The sequence below is a fragment of the Corvus hawaiiensis genome, chromosome 1, assembly GCF_020740725.1.
Source record: "Corvus hawaiiensis isolate bCorHaw1 chromosome 1, bCorHaw1.pri.cur, whole genome shotgun sequence".
Taxonomy (NCBI): Eukaryota; Metazoa; Chordata; class Aves; order Passeriformes; family Corvidae; genus Corvus; species Corvus hawaiiensis.
Window position 1 is genome coordinate 80,958,301 of NC_063213.1, and position 24,919 is coordinate 80,983,219.

At 40.6% G+C, this 24,919-nt stretch overlaps 1 protein-coding gene across 1 annotated transcript in view; it reads left to right on the forward strand.

The window, feature by feature from the left end:
* Window positions 1–24,919, forward strand: part of ANKH (ANKH inorganic pyrophosphate transport regulator) — a 107,936-nt gene that overhangs the window by 52,113 nt on the left and 30,904 nt on the right. Inside the window, exons 2-8 of the mRNA XM_048311604.1 lie at window positions 3,807–4,023; window positions 12,452–12,570; window positions 13,676–13,759; window positions 16,190–16,360; window positions 16,962–17,096; window positions 20,066–20,158; window positions 23,680–23,775. Coding sequence (XP_048167561.1) covers window positions 3,807–4,023; window positions 12,452–12,570; window positions 13,676–13,759; window positions 16,190–16,360; window positions 16,962–17,096; window positions 20,066–20,158; window positions 23,680–23,775 — 915 coding nt within the window. The remainder of the gene's footprint in view (window positions 1–3,806; window positions 4,024–12,451; window positions 12,571–13,675; window positions 13,760–16,189; window positions 16,361–16,961; window positions 17,097–20,065; window positions 20,159–23,679; window positions 23,776–24,919) is intronic.

The window sequence follows — 24,919 nt, forward strand, 5'->3', positions numbered from 1 at the left end:
ATCCATTATGCATTTATTAGAAATTTGATAGAGGTCTCATATGTTCCTTCTAAGAGGCTGAAGCCAGCCAGCTGCAGTACCCAATTGTAAAGATGTGGTTGCTGGCTTGCAATGTTCAGTGTATTTGATATTCCTCTGACTTGAATCTTTTGGATGGGAATTTAAAAGTGCTAGTCCTCTCTGATTTTTGTGAACGTTAAAGACAGCACACAATTACTCATAAGAAAAGGTTCAAAGGGTTGTTAGCAGGTCCTCTAGTAAAGATTTCATCTTTCCAGTGATAACAAATGTATTATAGAAGACATTGCATAGAAGGAACTGTATATCTTGGTGCCTGCGTTTTTGAGAAGTATTTTAGGAATATGACTTATTTCAGCTAACCTGTCCATGTGTCTACCAGATTCTGCTCTGCCTGGAAGTGTTCTGTAGGATTTTTTCTGTTTTTTCTAAAGGAAGGGTCAGCAATATCTGTGGCTTTGTTTTAATCACATTTGATGAATTGCACTTTACTGTGACATTTTCACCTACTGCTGTATTAGGCTAGTGGTTCACTAAGAACTCAGGAGAAGGTGATGCCACCAACAGTCTGTCTTCCAGCATCTGGATTTCCTGGCTATCCCATCAAAAATGTGTGAATAAGCCAGTTCAAAATTGGATGACATCTGAAATACATAGGATCAAGCTAACATGCTGTGCTAAATATTGTCATTAGTATTATTGCTACCTAGTTCTGTGTGACTTCACCAACAAGCTACACAAATCTTTGCAGAGGTATGCTTTCTTGTGATACAGATGCTACTGATGAACTTTCATTATTGATTTCTGTTCACAAAAAGTGTACAAAATAGAGTCAGATTAAAAAATGGAAACCTTGCCCTGGTTTATATTGCCTTCCTTTATGAAAGATTTAATTGGAAATCTAACAGGAAATTAGACTGGAAGATTACCAACTGCATGGCTGGCATGCTATGAAAGATCAAGTGTCTGTGCCTTTCATATTGCACACAAAAGCAGCTTTATCAGTTATCTGGGATTTCTTGTGAATTTTAGGATATCAAATATGACATCAGCAGCTTCAGCAACAAAAAGATTTGGAAATACATGAGGTAGAAAATCTATGCAAATTTTCATAAGGATTTTGAGAGTTGAGGATGAAGAGTCTTTTACATTGTCATCTTAAAGTGAAAAAAGAAAAGGCTACAGAAGTTAGCCATCCCTAAACACAGCCCTATTGACTGTTAATTTCCTAAGGATCTTTCCAAAGAAGCATTTAGAAGGATTACTTTTTCAGGGCTAGCCTCTGGAGTATTTCATCATGTCAGCCACACGTTCCACAGGAGTAAAAACTAATGGCAACATATCTCTCACAAAAGTCCCTTTTGGATTTTGCCAGTTTACCTTACCTGGTACACAGGGTGTCTCCATGGAAGATTACTCAGAAGTTATCTACTTGGCTGTCATTTGTTCATTCAAAAGAGAAAACCAGAGAGGGAGAGAAAGAGGAGTGTTCAAGTCTTTCTGTCTGTCCTACTTAGATGGAAAATCTTAGTTACCCCAGGGCCAAAGTCATATGGAGCTGTTTTCACTGGCATGAGGTCTGTGCTAGGCAAAGATTTCTCTCTCTACAGAGGGATCGTAGTGCCATGCCTCTTGACAAAATGTTATTTCTTAAAGCCATGTTTATCCCATGACCTTGTCAGAGGTGGATTACCATCCTCCAGAGACTCTGGTATTCTCTAGTTGTACAAAGCAGGAAGGAAGCACTTGTGCTTGTGAAACTGCTGGAAATAATTCAGCTGTTTGCATGTGATGAGAAGTTTTTAAACTAGCCTGCCTGATACTGGTTAACTGTTTCTCTTTAAATTGATGCTGCCAGAAATATTTCAGTCTTGACAGAAGAAAAGAGAGGGGGGAGAGTCATGATCAAGGAACCTTTTCTTTGGCATAATTTAAGGCCATTTGTCTAATATTGGCAACAGCATTTGGGAGATTCAGCATCTTTTCAGCAAGTTTAAATTAGAAGATTGTAACCCTGTATACACCTTGATACTGATTACTTCACCATCACAAGTATCATCACAAAAGACAACTACACTTGACTATTCATTTCAGAGGCCATAGTCTTCCACAAGTTGTTTCAATGCAGTTTTGTGCACACACTAGTGCTTTGGGCATCAGAAGATTTAATAAAATTTGAACTTACATCAATGTAATATATGGAATTATCTATATCCCAGGAAAAGTTACACATAGCAGCTGCAGCTATTCCACATCTAACACATGGTGTTTTCAGGAAGGAGCAAACTGGAACAAGACAGATGAAAACATTAGCCTCAGGCATTCAGGTCAGAGCACATTAAAACAGAGAGATTTGGCAGATATCAAGGGTGGGAAAGTTGGTATTTTCTACAGCTTTTTGCTATGTTGACAGTGCAGCTTTATTTTCAAAAATTAAGAATGTTTTATAGAAAGAGTGATAAAAACAGGAAAAATGCTCATTTCTACTTCAGGGATGCAGGTTTGTTTCAAGTCAATGGGAATTCTTGCTTGTATGATCTCTGGAAGGGAAAATAAAGTCAAACAACTGCAACAAAAAGACTATGCTTACATTTGCAATGGAAGGACTTCACCACAATTACCTGATGATACTCTACCTGGTTTGCTCAAGATAAAGTGGTATTAGAACTGCTAATATATATAAGTGGATAGAGTGAGGTTTGGGTGGTGGCTTGGCGAGATGTTCCTGGTTGGCTTCATTGCCATGGCCCTGTCAGCACACATCAGCTGTAACCCACAGGAACTAAATACTTGTTAAAACAAATCATATTTCATCCTTCATGCTTTTTGAATTTAATATTGTTTTAACAGTTTGCTGCGTGTACCAGATGATTGATGCTGTCATACAGCAGATAAAATTTATCATTCTGTCATTTTTATTCAATACTTTAGAGGCATTTTGGTTCAAGCTGGAATCTGAAGGAATGTTACACATCTTTTATATAGTTCACCTTAGTTATAAAAATAATCCATCTAATTCTCAGTGATTCATTGGCAGACATTTCCTAAACACAGACTAGAATTAATTTGTAAGTTAGTTGTTGTACCTGAATATGTCTTGAAAGACATGGGCTGTATTTCTTTTTAAATTTCTTACAAGGAGATATAAATGAATATGGTATCAAACACAAACACACAAATTCATATATACACAAATATATATATGTCAACTACATGAAAGAAGGTCAGTTATGTTTAATCACATGCATGTTTGGCCTCATTTCATAATGAAAGTCATGGACTAATATCAGCTATTCACAACAATTACATGGGATGTTGTGAGAAGCTTGTTACACGGAAAAAGCTTTTTAGCTCCTCAACTTTGAGCATATGTCAGAGCTTTTACCTGTAAAGATGACCTGCAAGGACTGTGCTCTGTTGAAATCATGGCTGAAACCTCTGAGCAGTATTTCAGTGATTTTATATTATCCATGACTTTTAGCAGGTCATAAAATTACTGTAAAAAGGAAAGAGACTGACTTCTGGTATAGCAGGAGTTCCATTATATACTTCAGAAATAGATACCTTATCTTCAAGTCTACTTGACTTGAATTTAGTCTATATTAAATTATTTTGCCTGTGTCACAAGTCACAAGTTACTGCTGCTGAATCCCGAGAAATAAAGTCCAGCTTGGGGTGAAGAAAATAACAGCTAAACTTGCTTGTTCCTTCAGAAACCAGACACAGGAGATTATGTGTGGTACCCTTCCACATGCGCTACATTATTTGCTCTTTTTGTGTTTCAACAGGCCTTGAATAGGGGCATCGCTGCTGTCAAGGAAGATGCTGTGGAAATGTTGGCCAGCTATGGGCTGGCATACTCCCTGATGAAGTTCTTCACGGGTCCGATGAGTGACTTCAAAAATGTAGGTCTGGTGTTTGTGAACAGCAAGAGAGACAGGACCAAAGCAGTTTTGTGCATGGTTGTGGCTGGCGCTGTAGCTGCTGTATTTCATACCTTAATAGGTAAGGTCACTTCACGTCTAGTTAATGACTTTTAATTTGCTTCCCTCAGCCACTCTTCAAACTGCTTAAGCTGTGGGCTTAATATTTCATTTGTAAGTACAACAGGAGATGCAAAAGAGATGAGATCTCTTGGGCTGGTATCATGCCCATCTACACAATTCTTACTGCTTTTTAGATGGGTTGTTCAGGAGCAGATTCCATGCACAGGACTCTCCTGCCTGGAAGAAAAACATGCTGCTGATCTCTTTCAGTCAGGTGTGTGAGCAAAACTTTGGTGAGGTTGACAGGTTGCCTGAAGCTAATAGCTCAGTGATACTGTTTTAGGTAGTGATGATCAGCTAGCAGTATCTGCTGGGTTGATGTGGCAGGACTTCAAGGTGTGCTTGGTAGGGCTGTTTGTCAGTTCTTGGTGGCATTGTTGGTGTACTCCCTCTGTAGCTATTCCTTTGCTACCTATCTCACTGTACAAAACTCTCAGCAAGTAGGTGCCAGCATCCTCATTAAAATATCTGATAGTACTCTCTACTGCTGCTAGTCATCATCCACTTCTGTTGAATAATTAATCTGTGAGGAAGAGGTTACTAAGAGCAATTTATACCAAACTGAGACCAACTCCCTGAGTGTACTCTGAAACAAAGAAAATACACAAGCAGACACAAACTGAACATTAAAAGTAAGGCAGCCACAGGATTTGCCAGTTTTTGAGAGCCTGAAAAAATGGGATATCAACTCAAGCATCAGCCACAGCAATAAAAGCCATTTAACTTGGAAGACTTTTAACTTCGTCCTCTCCAAGGACTGCAGTGGATTCTCTGCACCTTCTGGCTCATTCTACAGAGCTGAAACCTCTGGACCTCAGCAACGAGGAACAGGAGATGCTGGAGGAAGAAGCAGAAAGTGCACTACATTGAGCAGGTAAAATTCTAAAAAGCTGAGAATTGTAAGGGGTGGGAGGGAGGAGGTAATGTGGCAGCCCATAGAGGCACATGTTGGTTCACAGGCAGTGGCATTGAATTGCATCACCACCATTAGTGGGTCATTCCATCACAGAAAAATGGGAAATGCAAGTGTAATGGCAATATCCTGTATTGCTGTGAAACCTCAGAGTGGCCTGGAAGTGAGGCAGCATTAATTATCAGGCTGTTAATATCTCAAGAGCTACATGTGCTGCAGTTGATCATATAGCATAGCATAGAATAGAATAGAATAGAATAGGTCTATTTCAGTTCCTGTCTGAGTAGGTATAAGATCCATCTGGTAAATACAAATGCCCCCTGCTCTTATCCTTTAACAGGCTGCCAGCTATATTCACCAGCTTTATGTGCCTCCCAAACACTACAGTTTGTTTTCACCATCATATCTCTTATTCCACCACTGGTTCGCAAGCCCTGTGCTATTTAGCTTTGCTCCATGTTATGGTCATAAAAACTGCTTACAGTAATGGCTCACTAGCCAGGGCAACTCTGTGTCAGGAGTTAGCTGTTGCTAATTTTGTAAGCTGAATCCATGCATTCAAGTTAATTTAATTCACTGATACTGATTGGTCCCTTCCTAAATATGTTTACATTTGAGGCTGCTTTATTGAGTCACTGTTATAAACTTTGGGCCATTTGTACATTTGGCTCTCATATTTCTTTGCCTGGAATGTTTCTTCAGACCCCAGAGCTGCTCTTCTAGTTGCTCACTTGCTTTCCGGCCAGTCCTGGTCAAAGTTTCTGCCTTTGCCAGCTGGATAGAAAGTTATTTTCTAGTCATCCAGTATTTTATTTTAAGCAAGGATAGATTTTAAGAAAGTTTAAAGTATAACTATCAGATTTCCAGGTGAAAGACGTAACTGGATTTTCCATGTGTGACTTCTTATTGAAAGGAGGTGTTTGGAACAACGGTTGGAAAACCTGTCAGCTAAATTTCTTGCCTTTGCCTGGAAGTAGAGCCCTGCTGAGTTCAGAACCTCTGAAATGCCCTCTGCAGATACTAGGAAAAAAAGGAGGCTGTGCTTACCATGCTTTATTAAAGTCCTGAATTAAGGGGCTGGCTGCACACAATCTTTCAGCTTTTTATGGTGACAGGCTGCAAAATATTTTTTGGTATTTTAACTTGTCTATGCCTGAAAATATGCAAAGGCCACAGCAGAGACTGGCAGAGCGCCTGAGGGAATTGAGTTAGTCAGATTCTAGCACCAATTGCCTGGGTGATGCTGCCAAATTCTATGTTCCAAGTTTTCTTTGAACCTGTTTCAAGTCCTGATTATTCTGCTCTGACCCACAGATGCACAGCCTGCCGAGCAGGAAGAAGAGAAGGAGTCCAGTGACAGGCAGCCTCCTAGGACCTGCAAGTATGCCCCAGCAGCTGCAAGCTTATCACAGGCTATCTACAGGAGACACAAATACAGGTTACTGATGCTTGGTGGATGAAAAAGAGAAACAAGTAACACTTAGGGGACTGACTTTTTTCCACATGCCATAAATATAGGGCTAAGGAAGATGACATGTCTGTGTGCCGTGGACTGTCAAAGCCCAGGAAGAAACAGAAAACAAAAAGCCCAAGGAAATAAGGAGTACCAAAACTCAAAAAGAAGAAAACAAGTGGTGGTAGAAACACGGTGACCACAACGAATCACCACATTTCCAACTGTGATAGAGACTATTTGCAGTCTACACACGCAGCTCCTCACAAACAGCTGCCTCTACTCATGGAAAATATCAAACCAGACCGTTTCACCCACCTGACTCATGCTTCATTGCTTCAGCACCAGCTCCCCCCTGTTGCTTTCCCACTGGGGCTCACACAATCCTCTGTGCCAGTGACTGGCTGAGCTAAACCACTTGAAGTCACAATTGCAAGCTCTGGGTCCCTAAGTCCTCACCCAACCACATCCTTATGAAGGTCTGCAAAGTCCTCACCAGCGGCTCCTATAGCTCCCCTGTAGAGGTAGCAGTAACAACTGAGAACCAAGTTGGCCAAAGGGATTCAAAACCATATTCTCATCCCACTCACAATGCTCCTGTAAACCTTGTTGGTACAGTATTCCTGGATTTGCTCTTTCAGGTGTGATCTGGAAATAGAATATAGTATTCTGCCTTCCTTCCCTTGGGCTACTTCGAGGGCAGCTACTGCCACCAGTTAGTTTCTTGGTGGGAAGTTCACTATGGAGACAGGGTCTAAAGTGCCTTGTTATTTCAGAGATTGGCTTTTTGGTGGCTGTAAGAAAAGGGATTCAAGATGCTAAGCCTGTCTGTGCATATTTTTGACGTGTTACTAAATTGCCAGCTTGACAGAGGAGAAAAGTAATTTATATAACATTATGCTAACATAATGCATTTCTTAGTGTAGCTGGTAAGCCCTCCATACTAAACGAGTCCTTTTAACATCAGTGTTATGAAGGGCATGCACATTTTATTTGGCAATGAACAGCTTTGTTCAACTTTTCACTAGTTTACTGAGAAATAGTATACTGAGAAAGTTTATTTCCTGTTGAACAGCTCCCAGTAGTTCTGGAAATGATAAGGCAGCAGTTACTTTGAGAAAAGATCCTCTTTGCTTTTTACTACACCTGGTTAAAAATGACATGATGGGTCATTGTCATCACCAGGAGAAAAAGGTTGGAGCTTTAGTAACCGGTAAACTTCAGTGTAGGTTACCTTCAGCAGTCTGTAGCGGATTGGAGGCACAGGACATGTGAGTGATTTGTTTCATGCCCATTTATTCCTGTCAGGCTGCTGCACGTGGGCCGTGGATTGCACAGGGGAAAACTTCAGCAGTTCCTAGCGACTCCACTGATACTTTTGAACTTCCCACATGCATGATCACTGCATGTACATTAAAAGTCTCCATAAGAGGTGACACATAGGTGTAATCCCGCCAATTCCAGTGTAACACTACTGGAATTTTCCAGAGACTAGGAGTTACAGAGTGGGTTATGACAAGCTGAGGTATTATTTTTTTTTAGCCAGTCTTATTCTGACAAGACCACTGGACTGGAGTATACTAAACATTTTGCCGTGGAAAAAACTGACAGCACAGGAACAGAAATCAGAATATAATTCAGGCTTGCTGCTTTCTTCCCCCCCCCCCCCCCCAAATAAAAATAAAATTTTATTCATTAAAAATTTGTCCTTCTGCAGCATCTTCACATGGTCATTGCTAAAGCAGTGACATGCTTCCCTGGCTGCCCCAACCCTTTTCCCACAACAGGGGCAGTTTCTTCTCATCAAGGTACTCAGGACAAAGGAAGAAACCTCCTGACCAAAGCATTTTTGGATAGCAGTGATTGGGTTTCAGTTAAAACAGGCTAATTTTGAGACTTGTGAAATGTTGGCTTATATGAAGATATTTCAGATATCAAAATTCATTGATAGATTTGGGAAAATCAACTAATGCAATTTTGGAACTAGAGCTGAGCACAGAAAAACACGATTGTAGTAATCAGTCTGCATTGAGATGCTCCTAAGCTGTTTTGGTTTTTTTAAATTCATGTATTGCTATAAGCAAAGTAAAAATATCACACAGCCTTCAACACTCTGGTCATCTGAACTTTCACAAGGCGAAACCAGAGGCTTTCTCTTCTGTTTTAAATTCAGGCTAACCAAAGACGTAAAGAAATTTATATACCCTGTGGCACCTCCAAATGAAGATTTGCTATTATTTTTTCACATTTGTATTTTCCTATCTTCCCAAATCACTTAGCTGAACAAATCATCTCAGTGCATTAAGCATGGTTCTAATAACACCAAGGTTGTGGGTTTGATCCCTGTACAGGCCATTCACTTAAGAGTTGGACTTGATGGTCCTTGTGTGTCTGTTTCAACTCAGAATATTCTGTGACTAAGAAACTCTGATCAGCATCAGTTTTGGCCATGTGAACCATCACTCTGACAAGTAGCAGAATAGATTTGTTACGTCTCAAGTCTCCAAGTTAACTTTTAAAACTGGCAGTAAAGTATGTAAATGGAATGTGTCTAGAAAGACCACACTTTAACCCAAAATCATGCTTTGGTTTTTTTTGGGTTTTTGGTTTGGTTTTTTTTTTCTGGTAAAGCTCATTTTGACATATGTAGCTCCGTGTCTGGAAGTAAACAGCATCACTTCCTCTGAGAGTTTTTTCTTTATGATTTAAGTATGACATGCTCAGTAGCAGTCAGCTCCAAATAACTACAGTACAGCTATTTGTCTGAGACTGCTGGCATCATCAGGAGTGTGTTGTTTTAAGAATGTCTGAAGTTTGTGTGGTAGTAATTGGCTTGATAGAGAAATTGGTGTAGGGACCAGGAGATCCAATTAGGTGTACAGTTTTCAGTGTCATTTCTTGACCTTCTGGGTCTTAAAACTCAACTGGAAAAATCAAAAGCAAGAATTCCTGCTTAACTTCTGTAGCAAAACTGATCCTAAGACACAGCAAAACAAATGAGGTATTAGAGGAGAGCAAACAGGCAGCTTGTCTTGGACTTGGACTTCTCTGTTTTAGTTGAAATGATGCAAGAAGTGGGAAGTGCCATCTGCTTTAGATTCGTGTAATAGTCTCTGGCTCTGTTGTCTGTGTTATTAATTTTGTACCATTCATCATAATAAGTTTGTAAGGTTGGCCAAGGTTAAGTTCTAATTGCATCAGCAATTGCTTGATTCACAGCTCAGTGGCACATGCCTGTATGTTTGTCAGTGAATCTCAGCTTGCTGAGTCCTTCTTTGTGAGGCTGGAAACATTAATGGACATCAGCAAAAGCGATTGTGTGCTTTCACTGACATGTGAAATAGTTGACTATTTTGAAAATAAAGTTTTAAGTTTAACCATTATGAATTTAAGACCAAAACCACATTAAAAAGTGCAGTTAAACTTTTTTTTGATGGTGAGAGAAAAAAAATCTCTGAAGCTTACAGAGCTCAGTGCTGATATCCCTAAAAATCTTAAAAATTTGGTGCTATGGGTTGTAATGGTATAAGTCCCTTGAGAGTGCCCTGCCAATAAACTACGACCCTTTTCTTAGAAGTGAGAGTAGTTCAGCTTCTCTCCCTCAGATTCTCTGAGTTTTTCTCTGATAGTAAACTTTAAGTAAAAAAAAAAAAAAAAAAAAATAAAACCTCACTGGCCTTTAGAGGCAAAAAAGTTACTTATTACTCACATTCTAAACACTTTAAAGTCTCATTTAAAGCAGGTGAAGGGCAGGGAGAGCAGAGAAGGGTGACGTGTGTAGTGTTCTGTGCTTCTAGCACTGTGCTGCTGGAGGTGGCCCCTTCCCAGGAGCAGGATCCTCAGCACCTGGACTATGATTCTCAGTCCCTACGTGCAGGATAAGGTGGCGTGCTTCCTGCAGCAGTTTTTAAGTTTTTGTGCAAAAGTGTAAAGCACACTCAATGGAACCTAAAGAAAGCTCAACGAATCCAACCTTCACAAGTGGCTTGCCTCACAGAGCTTCCAGACTTCTCTCCTTCACTGAAATAAGTTGATTCAGAAACATCCATGTAGTGCCCTGCCATAAAAGCAGCTTTCCACAGGAACTTAGCATGCAAAAATCCCTTCATAGCAGAGAGTTTTCAAAACACTGAGTGAAGATTGGCACATGGCTATTCATGCAAAACTATAAAGAGGATGTACCTGATGTTTCACTGAACTGCAACAAGCACCTGAAGAGTTAAGGGACGAAACTGCCTTCTCTAAACTGAAGAAAGGTTGGAGTCCTGCTTTAAAATTCTTCCCCAACCCTGTTCAAAAGGAAACAAGGCTGGGAGTGCCTCAGTAAGATGGCTAAGCAACTTGGGATTTATTGAGTGAATTTGGAGACTGTGAGTCTAACACAGTTCAGGTGAAAGACATATAAATAGGGACCAGCATAGGGAAAGGGGGAGTTTTTAACATTTTTAGCATGTTTTGGGCAGCCCTGGTTATCTGGAATGAGGCTCATGCTTGTTCACAGTGCTGTCATACCACCTGCTTTTATTTTACTATCTTGTTTACACTGTCTTGTTTGGACTCAAATAGTCTTTTCAGTTCTGTTAATCATTTAGCTGCTGTATCTCTAAGCCATCACAAAACAATGATAACTTAAACTCCTCTTTACTTGTTTCCAAATACTGTTTATGAGTTACGAGAGACAGTTTTAGGCTAAGAAGGTTGAATTTGATGACTAATGTTAGCATTTGTCAATCCAGTTATGAGACCTGCATGCATGAAGAGGACCTCTGTCCTGAAATACCCTATATGAAGATGTGTACAAAGATAATAGAGTTGTTGTAAGTGGAAAATTAGATAGATGTTCACATTTGAAATAGTTGACTTAGAAAATACACAAGTAGGAGAGAACTGAAGTAAGGCTCCCCAGGGACAAATAATTGTGCCATTACTTGCCTTGGGAGATCGGCCTTACAGCCTAATCATTCTTTTAACAGCTATTGCAAGTGTATAGAGGAAATCAAGTAATGATGTGCAGGTCTAGAACATAGTTTATAAAAGGTTAAAACTGTTTTTGATTATTTAACTCTGCATATTATATTTGTCTCCATAGTTCAGACTCCAGTCACAGCCTTTGTTATTCCTGGTTATTGGGAGGACTCCGGGGTTCTTAAACCGGCCGGATAACATGGATACTAACAGAACTGTAAGCAGTTCTGTAGAGAGCTATGTGGTGACTCCCCACATCTGTGCTGTCTTCAACCCAACACTTTGGGAAGAGAGACCTGGAAAGAGAGTGTTTTCCAACACTAAAAGTTGCCTTGGGTTGAAATAAGACAGTGAAGTAACATACTGGCGATCAGAAGTGGGAACACCCTGATTTCCAGAGGTGCCCTTTTCTGATTTGTGGCTCCTGAGGTGCTGGCTCTAGATAAGGAAACTAAGGCAGGTCAAGGCTGCCTAGGGACTGCACAGCAAAGCGCACAGTGTCCTGACAGGTCCTGGCAGAGGTAGTCATTAGGCAGAGTAAGGGAGAGGCATAATGAGTGTGATTTGTTGCATGCCATCACAAATCACAGTATCCTTTTGCAGCTTTGGGCCGGTTTACAGGTAATGTCATGAGAATGCAGTGATAATAGATGGTTTCAGCATTTATAAAGCACTATATCCCATGAAGTACACAATACCTGGTGAAAACAGCTTTTCTAACAAAGAGCCTTGATTTAATGAAGGAGCAGTAGATTTTCTGGAGTACCAGTGTGTTCATTTAGCAAACAGATGTGGCACTTACTATACCCATCTCCCAATCCAGCCATTTGTTATCATTCCTCTGCCAAAGGTTACTTTAAAAAGAACCATGAGAGCACTTCTTAGTTGTAAACAGCAGCTGGTAAGGCTGCAATATCCGAAGCCCTTGCAGCTGTTTGCTAAATGGATGTGTGTCTGAACTCCAAGGCATCACAGTCTTTCAGGTACTTCTGAATACCTCACCCAAGAGTCCATATGTAACCTTTGTTTTTCATTCTTATTCTTGTTTCTCCACAGCATATAGTGATCTGGGGTATTACATTATTAATAAGCTGCACCATGTGGATGAATCAGTGGGAAGTAAAACTCGGAGGGCCTTCCTTTATCTTGCTGCCTTCCCTTTTATGGATGCCATGGTGAGTGCCTGATTCAGAACTGAAATTTGATGTTAATGGTATGGTTTTTGTGACCCTAATTCACAAACTTTGTTACCTGATGGGAAACTGAAGTATGCAGAAGTAAGATGTGTCCTTTGCAAGCACTAACTCTGGATACACCTAGGCTCATCTCCTGCTACATGGAGAAAGCATTTGGGAGGACTTTAAACATCCAGAGATCATGACAGATGTCCAAAACCTCAGCTGCCTTGTTAGAGTCAGAGTATGTGCATGTTGGAAAGCACTGGTCATCTTGTGATGAGCTGCACTGGTTGTCTGTATGTGACCTCTTTCTGATTTGTAGTGAAAGATTTGGATTTGCCATGCATTCCCAGATCACAAGGAATAAACTCAGTATTTTCTCAAAGCAAATTTGTCGAAAAGATGATTCTTACCATCAGTTTTCGTAAGCACAGCTAAGTCCAGTATATCTCAAATGCTTGGGCGAGAGAGCCACACATGGGGTGAGCTGCTGCTTCCCAGATTCTCACTGCTTGTGGCCTACACAAGATGAAAATGTGGCAACCCTCTTTAACACCTTTACCTCTGTGTAAAACTGCCAAAGGATAACCTTCTCATGGCAATGCCTCCGCCACCTTCTCACCACTTTTGCTGCTTGAAACAGTCGCTTTACAGTTGTGTACGATAAAAACGTTGGATCATTAAGTTTTCTTTTCCAGACAGGACTCGGTATAACTCAGTGGGCCAATGAATATTACACTTCAGAGCTGCATCTAGCTAGTGAATGATTATTTATTAGATTATTTATTATGATAATTCATCCTATGCACCATCTGATTTACAAAGGGCTTATTTCTTACAAGATGTGCTCAGAAATTTCTATACAGTCTGTAAATTTATTCCAGTTCTCCCTGCCAGCCTAGCAATGAGAAACTCAATGCAACAGTGCTTTCTCTGCATTAATGGCTTAATGTTTGCCCAGGTTGACACCAGGTACTACTGGTAGAAAAGAGCTTTGTGGGTTGATTGTGTACAATATAACAACCAGAAAACAGCATTCTTGGACCTGAAGTCATTCACAATATCATAATCACTTTCCAAACTTTTCTCTGGCTTTTTTCAGGCATGGACCCATGCTGGGATTCTGCTGAAACACAAGTACAGTTTCCTGGTGGGATGTGCCTCCATCTCAGATGTCATAGCTCAGGTAAAATCTCCTCATAGAAGTCACTTTTGCCATTGTGTTAGGGACCAGATGGTTTCCTAAACAGGAACTCTCTTGTACAGGGAATCTCTGTGCCTTCTCCTTCTTCCATGAGCAAGACACCAGAGGAAGTAATCTTGTGTGCTGCCCTCTGACTGTTTCTTCATCGTGTGAAGGCTATTTGCTGACAGTTGTGGTTTAGAACAGTCTCACTTGACTGGATCAAGTCAGTTCCCAGAACTGTTTCGCTATGGTCATGTCCTCAAGCACTTCCACAGCCCTGTTTCATAATGGCTGAGAAACAAGTTTTGTATAGATATGTGTACATTTAGGAAAAAGAAAGGTCAGGCAAAGAGACTACTGGCTGCTACCAATCCTGAGGCTGAGAGACTGCTTTGAAAGAGATCTTTCTCTCTCTGTGCATTCTCTCCAGCACTTTGCACAGTTCCAGTGAAATCCTGAGTTGGAAGTGAAGGCTTGATTCTCCAGCTGACCTGTCAGTTTTGCACATGGTGTCTAATCCTGGGAAATGCAGTGTAAGCCACCTTCTGAGTACTTGTTACTGTTCCAAAAGGTGAAGCCTCAGAAGTGCACCAGAAGGGGTCTCCCCTGGGTGATGCAGAGAAGACCAAATATTTTTTGAACTTTCAAAAGGGAGGTGTTAACTGTCCTGTTGCTTTGTATTAGGCACACTGAAAAAACGACATTCATACACACTGATGATGGCCAGTGTTGTAGCATTTAATAACCAATATACAGCCCTCTTTTGAAAACATATAAAAATATTAGGAAATTAAGAGTCCCAGCACCCGTAAACAGTTGCTGTACTTACTGCCCCCTTACCAGCTGAATGGTGTAATGACTGGATAAGAAAGAGAATAAAGCAGTATAACATCAAAGGAAATATGAAGTCAATGGCACTCAGATCAATTTTCCATAGCATTTTCCTGCCACTAAACATAAGGAAACCATAAACCAGGTTGACCCATTCAGTCAGTTGCTACTCTGTATTTGTCAGGTCTGCCCCACTACAGTACTGCACTAAATCCCCAGAGATAATACCAATTACTGTAAATTACCTAAATCTTCAGGGTCTGCTCGTGTTCTGATGTGACCTACAAAGTTTCCTGACCCTGGGTGCACGTCAGGTCATGCGCAGCTAAATACAGAAACAAATTCTTATTTTTGGCCGTGCCCTTTCCACAGCACGTGGTGAGTGGGGTGCCAGGGTTGTGAAGAATAAGACACCTGTCACCTTCTCTCACCAGAATACTACACAGAGCAAGAGCAAATCCAGAACACAAAAAGTTGTGGCTGTCATACCCCAGAACTCTACAACTACATCTGTGCTCTACACGGGGAATAGGGGCACAGGCAGTAGCCAGTTTTCCTTGGATAGCTTCATGTGCACACTCGTGATTGACATCACTTCTGTTTACTGAAAAGCAATGTTTTTGTAGGTTTCAAAAGAGGAGTTTTGCAAACCTTCATAAGCACTGTGGCCTGCCTAAGGAACATTTGCAGAGCGTGGTTTTTCTTAACTACTTCTACAGCTCTAGCAATGAAGGAGAGAACCTGCACCTGAACAATGTGTATTGTATTTGTTGTAACTCACTTGAATGCCAGCATGTCCTGGCAGGGTTTTCTTGGGTCTGCTCTTCACAGCACCAAGCACAGTTGGCTTTCCAGTTGTGCCCCCCATCCAGAGTCATTTGGAATTTAACAGGCATGTGATGCGCTGTGTACTTAACAAAAAGAGTAATATCATAATAATCAATTCCTTTACATTTTATGGATTGAGCATTTAGTCTTAAGAGGCTGAATTATGAGCTGTTCATTAGCCCAAAAGTTTCCATTTAATTTACATTAATGTGGCACTCAGCTGAAGAGCAAATAATGAAATAGTGAAATTTCACTTGAAAAAGTTGAAAATTAGGTTGACAGAAGACTTCCTGCTCCTAAATGTTGAAGTGAATACTTTAAAACATCTGGGTTTTTAATTGCCATTACCCTCCCCCTGCCAAAAAAAAAAAAAACAGTAGGGCTTGGAAACTGACCCTAGAAGCATGTCTCCAGCCTCAGTGTGTATCAGAATAGCACATTCTCCTGGGAAGGGTGACACTCAGCCACGTGCTTGCTGCCAGACCTTGCCAGTCTTTCATGCCAGCCTTCTCCTATTTATGGGTTCTAGTCTGACGCCTGCCCAACCTTCAAGTCCCATTTCACAGAGTACGAATTTAACTCTTGTTCTTCTCGTGGGTATGACAAATACTGGGGGGTCCTGACTAAAGTTTCTAGGCTTGAAGTCAGATAGATGCTGGAGCCATGCAAGTTGTTGTTTCAGATGGACTTAGTAGGAATCAGACAGGATATGTGTTGGCCCTGGAGAAACTCACAGACAAATTGTTAATCATCTGTTTGGTTGCTCTGCAGGTTGTTTTTGTAGCCATTTTGCTTCACAGTCACTTGGAGTGCAGGGAGCCTCTCTTGATCCCAATCTTGTCCTTATACATGGGAGCACTTGTGCGATGTACCACACTCTGCCTCGGATACTACAGGAACATACATGATGTTATTCCTGACAGAAGTGGGCCTGAAATGGGGGTATGTCTTCATATTTGTGTTTTTTCAAACTCAATAATTTTGAACTTGGGGTTTTTTTGTGTTATAATACTGCATTAAACCACTGTGCATGAAGGGCCTTCTCTCTGTCCTGCAGGAAAAAACATTTTCACTTAAAGAGGCATGGTAGAAATTATTCCAGCAACAGCACATGTGAGACAATGCCTCCCATGGTATGGGTGTGTCTACTGAGGACCTCTGTACTGAGCTGTAAGACAGCACAGCATGAACTAAGTGAACACCTTAGTTCATATTAGTTCATATGAAAGAAGATATCAAAATTTCTCCTTTTCTTCAAATGTCATATTGTTTTTCATGTAGCTTTGTCTGGTAGTCAGAATAAATTATGCAGATAGATACCTTATGCATTATTTATCGAGATCCATGACACATCTTCTTTAGAATCAGTATTGCTAACATGACTGAAAATATTTTAGGCTGCTCACATTGAAAATTCTTGAAATGAATGTACCAAACTGACAATGGGTGGGAAAAGCAGAATACCTTTCTCCATGCTTGTGGTCCTGTGCTGCATGGGTTTTTTTTTTCCAAACAGACTTCATTTTTTTACCCTGTGTTGCAGGGAGAAGCTACAATAAGGAAAATGCTGAGCTTCTGGTGGCCTTTGGCATTAATTTTGGCAACTCAGCGAATAAGTAGGCCCATTGTCAACCTTTTTGTCTCCCGGGACCTAGGTGGCAGTTCTGCAGCCACAGAGGTAAGAAAGTCAGTGCTCTGACTTACAAATGACTCTCATTACTGCAAATGATACATGGTGTTACCTTTGTGCCTCTCTTCTCGGCCAAGCTGACAAGAAAAAATTGTCTTAAGTATATTTCTGTTTAGTGCTCTTTTTATGCTTGAAGAGAGGATTGCTTGGACTCTCACCATGAGCTCTTCTGCCTGGTCTAGTGGGACCTCACCCTCAACAAGACTAGTAGAACTTTTTCACTGAACACTGCTTGCATCCCAGATTTTCATGCTCTACACATAGGTACATATAATCTGGAGCATTCAGATCCCAGAGATTTGAGAACAGTCATCAGTAGTCCCATGTTCTACTCTTTCCTGTCATGTATAACTTTTGGCTGTGCAAACTGTGAAACTACTGTTAGCAGTAGTGCATCATACAAAACACTGTAGAGACATAGAAAAGCACATATAAAAAAAAAAATCTGTCTCCTGGTTGGGATAGGAAATGTACCGTTTCTCTTGAGGAATTTCAGATTACTCCAGTAAGTCTCCTACAGCTGTTGGGAGACAGATTTCTGATTGTAATGCAGAGCCTTCACCAATGCTCATCACGAGCTGACCCATTCTGTTAAGAAATCTGGGGGACTTCTGCTGCCAGTTTCATGCGAGGACGCCTAGATGCATGTACTTACAGGATAAGCAAAGCTGTAAGATACTAAATGAAAAGAAAAACTCAAAGAACTGCTGCTAATTTGTCATACGTGATACTGTGTATTTCACTCACTCAGGAGGTGCCAGAGACTGTGAATAAACAGCTGTGAAAAGAGAACTTAGGAAATGTAACACTTTTACATGTGTGATTCAGGCATCAGTCTATGTGTTGACCGTGGTCTCCATACAAGGGGAGCCAGAGGTTAGCAAAGACCAGTTTTGCATTTCTTGGTGACTTTTGATTTCAGATGCATCACATTTCATGGCTAGCCCATTCCATTTTGTTGCTACTAGTATGACTGCAAATGTCACAGCTGGTGATTTGCTGGCAGGTTTACATTAACAGTAATGGTCACATTCCAACTTTCTCTGATTTCTGAAATAATTGCCTCTGAAAAGGGAGGTGCTGGCAATACAGATAACATCAGTGTCTGGAGCATCAGTTTCCACAGGAGTTTTACAGGTCTCCTATTCAGTAAGAGCAGCAGCTTTCAGTGTGGGCAGGGAGTCCCTGTGAAGGACTAGGCTGTAACATGTTCATGAGGACCACAGTTCCACTTGCACTGTCCAGCTCCCACTGCTTTTTTTTGGACTGCCAACACAGTTATGGTGATTTGGCTTCCTCTCTGGTGCTGGCTTTCATAGGGGCCTTTTTTACCTGTCAAATACAGGTGCTAGACATTTAGGAAAGTTTTCATGCATATATGTTGGAATCATACCAATTGAGGAAAAATACTGGAAAAAAAATCTCTGCTAAAACCTTCAATACTTCACATACAAACATACAAAATGTGGTAGTGAAATACTTTTTCCTTTAACAGGTACTGTGTCATTGCAGTCCTTTTGGACTTCATGATTAAAATAAGCAAAGTATCTTTTATATTCCTTACTTGATTTAACCTAGTTAGGTTTCATACAGATGGAAATTCTGCTGAAAATAAAATAATGGGAGGGTGTGCAATTAAAAGGGGTACTATCTTAAAATTCCAATTTGTTTTATTTGAACCAATTACTTTTTCAAGGTACATTAAACATTATTAAAGCTATTAGTAGCAGGGAAGGATCTATGCTACTCTCTTCCTCTGTGTGGATATCACTACATTCCCCACTCTTTTAAAACAGCACAGGGAACAAATTAGCTTGCTGCAGATCTTTTAACCAAGCAAAGAGACCAGTTATATCTATAATGGGAAAGTGGACTCAGATAATCAAGAAAATGTATATTGAAAGTTTAGGCGTGAAACACAGACAGCAGTAGTTAAAAAAGGTCTTTCTTAATGCTACCATTGCATTGTAAAATTAATCAGAATTTAGGTGAATCGTAACACATCTGAACCTACAGACAAAAGGCACCCAAGCACTTTGATTTCTAGAGTTAAGAGAGTCAGGCAGTTCTCAGATCCATACTTCAGCTCTGAGGACTAGAAAACTTGGAGTGACAGCAGACTTACAAGCAGCCACAGGAAGAGCTCCAAAACACTCTTCCTATATGAAAGACATGAAGTACATGTGTTGGGACTTCTTCTTCAGCAGTCAGAAACATCACCAAAATCTTTCATACTTTAATATGTGGGGGAGCTTATGTCTTTGATAAACCTCTTGGACTGTACTTGTGAGAGTTTAAAAGGGCCTAGTGTTAAAATTTCAGGCAGTGAATTGTTTCTTATGATAAAAATGTTCATCTGGAATTATTTTTGTCTGGGGTTCATTAATGAGCATCAAAGTGGGGAGAGGTAGATTTTTTTGTCTTGTAACTGCCTCCTGCCCCCAAGCAGTCAGATTGGTGTCCAAACTCAGTCAGCCACTGAGGTCCACTGATTTGTAGTCTGTCTGTCTTACTTAAAGCTGTTTTACTTATGAATAGCCAAGTAAAATGTATATTAATTGAAATTATGCAATATGATCCGAAACTACTGTGAGCTGCAAGCCATTCTGCTGCTCAGGTATCTGTAGGTAAAATAACTCAGGAGCAATATGGGAGGAAGGTGCTGGGCTGGCTGAGGGGTGCACCACAGCTCAAGTTAACTATTATCTCAGAGTATCAGAGCGATGGTGAAATGACCAAGCTGACTTAGGATACTTCATGGCACAGAAAAAATTCATAAGCTTAAAATGCCAGGCCAAATGACAGCCATTTTGACAGTCTTCCTGAAAGAAAAAGCTTCCAGTCTCTTGTCTGGTTTTGCATTGTGTCAAGGTCAATGTAGTGATACTGGTGGGCAGTAGCACCCTATGTAAGTGTTTGCAGATTTGAAGTTCATGTTTCTCTGTCTCTATTCGTAGGCAGTGGCGATTTTGACAGCTACATATCCTGTGGGACACATGCCCTATGGCTGGCTGACAGAGATCAGAGCAGTATACCCTGCTTTTGACAAGGTGAGTGTCCCTGTTAGGGCTGTCATAAATACCTCTTGTGGGGTTTTGCATGTGTGGTCCTCCTAGTTCTGTTTGTTGTTCCACTGATAGGTTTTCTTAAAATCTGATTAAAATTAATTGGCTTTTGGTGGCTTCAAGCTGTTGTCTGATTTATGATTTTAACCTTAGCTCTGTGTTACAAGGTAATAAGCTGCCTTTTGAATAGATAGGTGCTGTATTTTTAAGGATTAAAAGAAGTCCTCACTATGAGGTAGCTACTTAGGTAATGAAGTGATTTCTCACAAAGTGTCATCACTGAATGAGGAAGCTCACGTCTGTGCTCCAGATTTTGTGGTATCTCTCAATTTGGTTTTATATATTTAGCAAAGGGTGTTTCATAGACTGACACTAACACAGATAACATGCACTCTTTTAGTAGTACTGACTTAGCTGACCAAGGCTATGAAGATTTTTGTTGGTAAATCATGTACTTATGTAAGAATGCAAGGACTGTTCCTGTAACTGAGCACAGAGCGAAAATTAATTTTGTTTAGTCTCTTTTTTTGCTCTGATTTATAACTGGTACTCACTAGTCCATATGTTATGCAAAGAACAGTCCTGTCCTGTGACTCTAGAATTCAAATGCCAGATCCTCTCCTTCCCTTTATTTATTAGTAACTGAACTTTCTGATTCCAAATGCTCCTGAGAAATATGTTTGTTTTCTCTGGAATGTATTTAACTGGAGCAAGCCCTGTTTAATATCATCCACCATATTTCCAAGGAGAATTTAAAAACAACACAAAGTCAAATCAGTCATAACCTCCTAACCCGCCTGTGTACAACTAAATTGACCTGTCAGATAAAATACCACATGCAGGCTTTTCTTGGAGGCCATGCTACCGAAAAGGAACTGCAGATGCAAACCCAATGAACTGCAAGATAAAAACAGTTTGGGACAGGAAACTCATGGGCTGCTAAACTCACTTGATCCGAGCCACAATCAAATGCACTATTACCAAGCAATAGTAACAGCAATTAAGACTCCTAAATTCAGGTCTCATTTAGCTGGTGAAAGATATGCTGACAGCTGCAGTGGTGACAGGATTAGACCATGATTTGTCCACTTGTTTATTTCAGTTAAAAGGCTTCTCATAGGGCTCTTGTGGAACAATGTGAGGAAGAAAATGCTAGGTTAAGGCACAGATGGATACAGTTTATCTAACTGCTGGAAAAGTACTAATGGGAATTTTAATTCCATGTTTGAAGAGCAATTTGTAATAAAATGTACAGAATGAGGTAGCAGCAGTATAAAGGGTCTCTCATCCTGGCAACCATATGTGTAAATGCCTTCACTGTACTTTTCAGACAATAAATACCAAACCTGAAACCCACGGTGGGTTTTTTTAGATTGCTGTGAGAATTGCTTTCCCTCAGTCATGCATCACCTTGTGTCACTGTGCCTTTCAAAAGCTTTGTTTCTTTAAGCTAAGTCTTTCTCAAAAGAGTCCAGATAGAAATACTTTTTATTTCTGGACCCTGTAAGGTGTCCATTGTGATTTTCAGAAGCCAGAAGAGTGTGTTTGCATGCAAACTCCCATTTTCTTTTGTCAGTTATTCAGGAAGCTGGCAATGCTGATAGCCATCAGAAGCACACTGACTGATGGGATCTGAGATGCCCCTCTTCAGTGGCTCTATTGGAGAAGTCAGATTCTTGTCTTCACAGGGAAATCATCACCTCTCTTCACATTTGTGAGAGAGATGCAGGGTCCTACTTCAGTCTTATGAGACTTTATGTCCAAAGCAACCTCATGGCCTAGCAGTTACATTCAGGTTAAGGGTTGCTACTGACATTCTGGAAGAGAGGAGGCATATGTTAATTCTGTGCTCTGTATGCTGTTTGATATGGTGATAATGCCATTGCTCTCAATGGACCCTGCCCCCTGATTCAGAGTAACACCAATTTTGAGATTTGTGAATGCTATTTATCTGATGACTAGATGGGAATGGATATTCTTTTTGCTCCAGAATCTCCATAGTGTTTTGTTCTGAGAACTGAATAGCGTGTAAGAGTTACGAACAAAGAGTATGTGGTCAAGAGTTGGAGCAAAGGGTGGAGTATGGCAAGGGCAGGGATAGCAGCAGTGAGGAAAGCACAAATGAGAAAGCTTTTTCTTAGCAGCCCTTTTGGATGGCTTCATTTGGGTGTGCTTTATTTCCTCTTTGTTATTTTAGGCTTGTTAGAAAGTTGAGCCATGCAGCAAAAAGTTCATTTAAACACTGGTGAGTGATGTAAGCAAGGCCTATCCTCACATCTGTAAAAACTAACAGTAGCAAAGTATTTCTTCAGAAACCCAATTAATAGTAATAGATGCATGAAAAACCATTTACAGAGAGTTTTCATAACCTGTTCCCAGAAAGGTCAGACAGAGTGGCTTCCTGCTTTAAGGTCTGGGCTGCCTACATCTTCAAGCACCCAAACTTCCAAGTAGGTATTTAGGCAGGAGCGTGGAGCCATCTAGGTGCAATTGCTGCACTGATCAGAGCAAAGCCTTAAACTGTAAAATTCCATCAAGCACTTGAATGTGTGTGGAATGATGTACTCTTCCCAGTGCTCTGGTCTCAAGATGTGTCTGCGATAGTTCTGTTTCTCCTATGATTAACTCCAGTAAAGGAGGCTGACTGTGTGACAGGTACTGCTCTTCTACCCAAGTTACATCAAGGGTGTATAAATGTACATGATGGTACAGGTTTTATCAGCAGGTGCACAGACTTGTGTATCTCAAACAGTCCCAGGGTAAATGCAATAGATGACCTAACAGCCTCTTGCTTAAGGGCTCCTAATGGTACCCCGCTTTGATATCCCATCCTCTCCTTTCACAGACCATTTAGTTTGGTTTTATGTGCTCCCCAAGGGCAATTTTAAATCTTCAGCTTCATTTGCTGTATTAGACATTTGGAAGTAGGCTTTTGTTGTTTTAAATAAAACTTCGCTGCCATGTGAGTACAGAGCCCATGTTCAAGGTGGAACATCCAATAGTCCTAATTATGTTCTGTTCATTAAACTGCATTAATGGAGCCAGCTGTTCCAGAAGCTTTGTTTATATTACCTGCTTGTCTAATTGGATCAGTAAGGATGCTTGCATTGGTGATTTGGTACCAATCTGTGGTAAAACAAAATAAAATCCTGTTTTTCCTATGAAAACATCCTACAAATTTTAAGGTTAAAAAAAATTATGTGGTGTTTTTTTAGAAGGAACTACCAACCTTTTTCAAAGCTGAATTTGTTAAATAGGACTTATTCCTTAGAAAAGTAGGGATATTGCTCAGCCCTCAGTGACCATAGCAGCAGTTGCTGTTAGTTTAAGCAGAAAATGGTCTGTAGTGGTACAAAGTACTCAGAAAGCTCCAGGTTATAAAGCAAACAAGCAAAGTCAGACAGGGGCAGGCATAGACAGTCAGGTCCAGCACATGACCCTGGTGTCGGCAGCTCCCGCTTGTCTGGAGCCAGGCTAATTCTCCCTATCTCTTTCTCCCGCCCTAGAATAACCCCAGCAATAAACTGGTGAACACCAACAGCACTGTCACAGCGACACACATCAAGAAGTTCACTTTTGTTTGCATGGCGCTGTCCTTAACGGTAAGAAACCTTTGTTCAACTCAGTGGTTTTCATCTCAACCAGAAAACTGTCTCCTCTACCTAATGCTAAAAGCACTAGCAGTTCAAGAAAGGTGAGTTGTCTTGTCTTGTGAAGCTCTGTTGCTTTTATCTGGAGAAGGGACTGTGATCATAGTATTGGAGTACCAAGAAAATCAGCTGTCATTAACTCAGGCTCGATATCTAAAAGGCTGGAGTTACTTCGCTTTATTTTCACTACTCTTCATTTCAAATCAGCCTCCCATGCAAAAAGATATCAGAGATCTGCTTTTCTTTTCATCTCTTTTTGTTTCTTTTTTTTAAATGAACAAAACTTCAGGTAACCAGTGTCAGGAAGACAAAAGAATGCATTTGTGTCACGTGCAGTGGGAAGGCAGCCTGTTCCTGAGCATCCTTCACTTACTGCGAGTGGTGGGAAAGGCAATAGCTGTTCCTTGCTGCCTCTCCTGGCACTGGGTTTTCATGTGGGGGTACTTTGATGCACATTTGTTCTGTTTACTCTCAAAATTAACTAAAAAGAGCAATATCAGAGATGGTGCTGACACTGACTAAAGGGTCTCAAGCTGTGTGTCCATGCTGGGAAGCATTGCATGGGGATGACATTCAGGGAGAAATATTGCTGAGCCTGCCCTGTTTCAAAATTACCAATTTGCACACATAAATACAGTGCATTTTCCCCAAAAACACCATTTCTGCAAAGTTTTTTAGCAACAAACAGGCAGTGGAAGAAAACTGCTGCAGCTGGTGGGGATCACAGCATTTGATGAAGCAGATGACCAGGGTCAATCCAACCTCTGTTTCTGTATAGGATGGATTTATATTAGTGCTTGGGGCCATGATATTGTCCCTCCACAGTACCTGCACTAGCAGGAAAAAGGAAAAGGAGAACCTAGAAAAAAGGTTCTTCACAGAAGAAGTCCTTCATCACGCTAGAAAAGTACTTGGGAAATGTGGCACTTGTTTTAGCATACAATGCACAAAGTCCTACAATTGAATCTACTCATACCCCAGACAGGTTTGCTGTTTACCCTCAGCATTGTATACTTTCCACGGGTTAACTGCCTGCTTTGGAGCTCTCCTCTCCCTACATTCACAAATTTATTGTTGAGTATGGGAGTGCTGACCG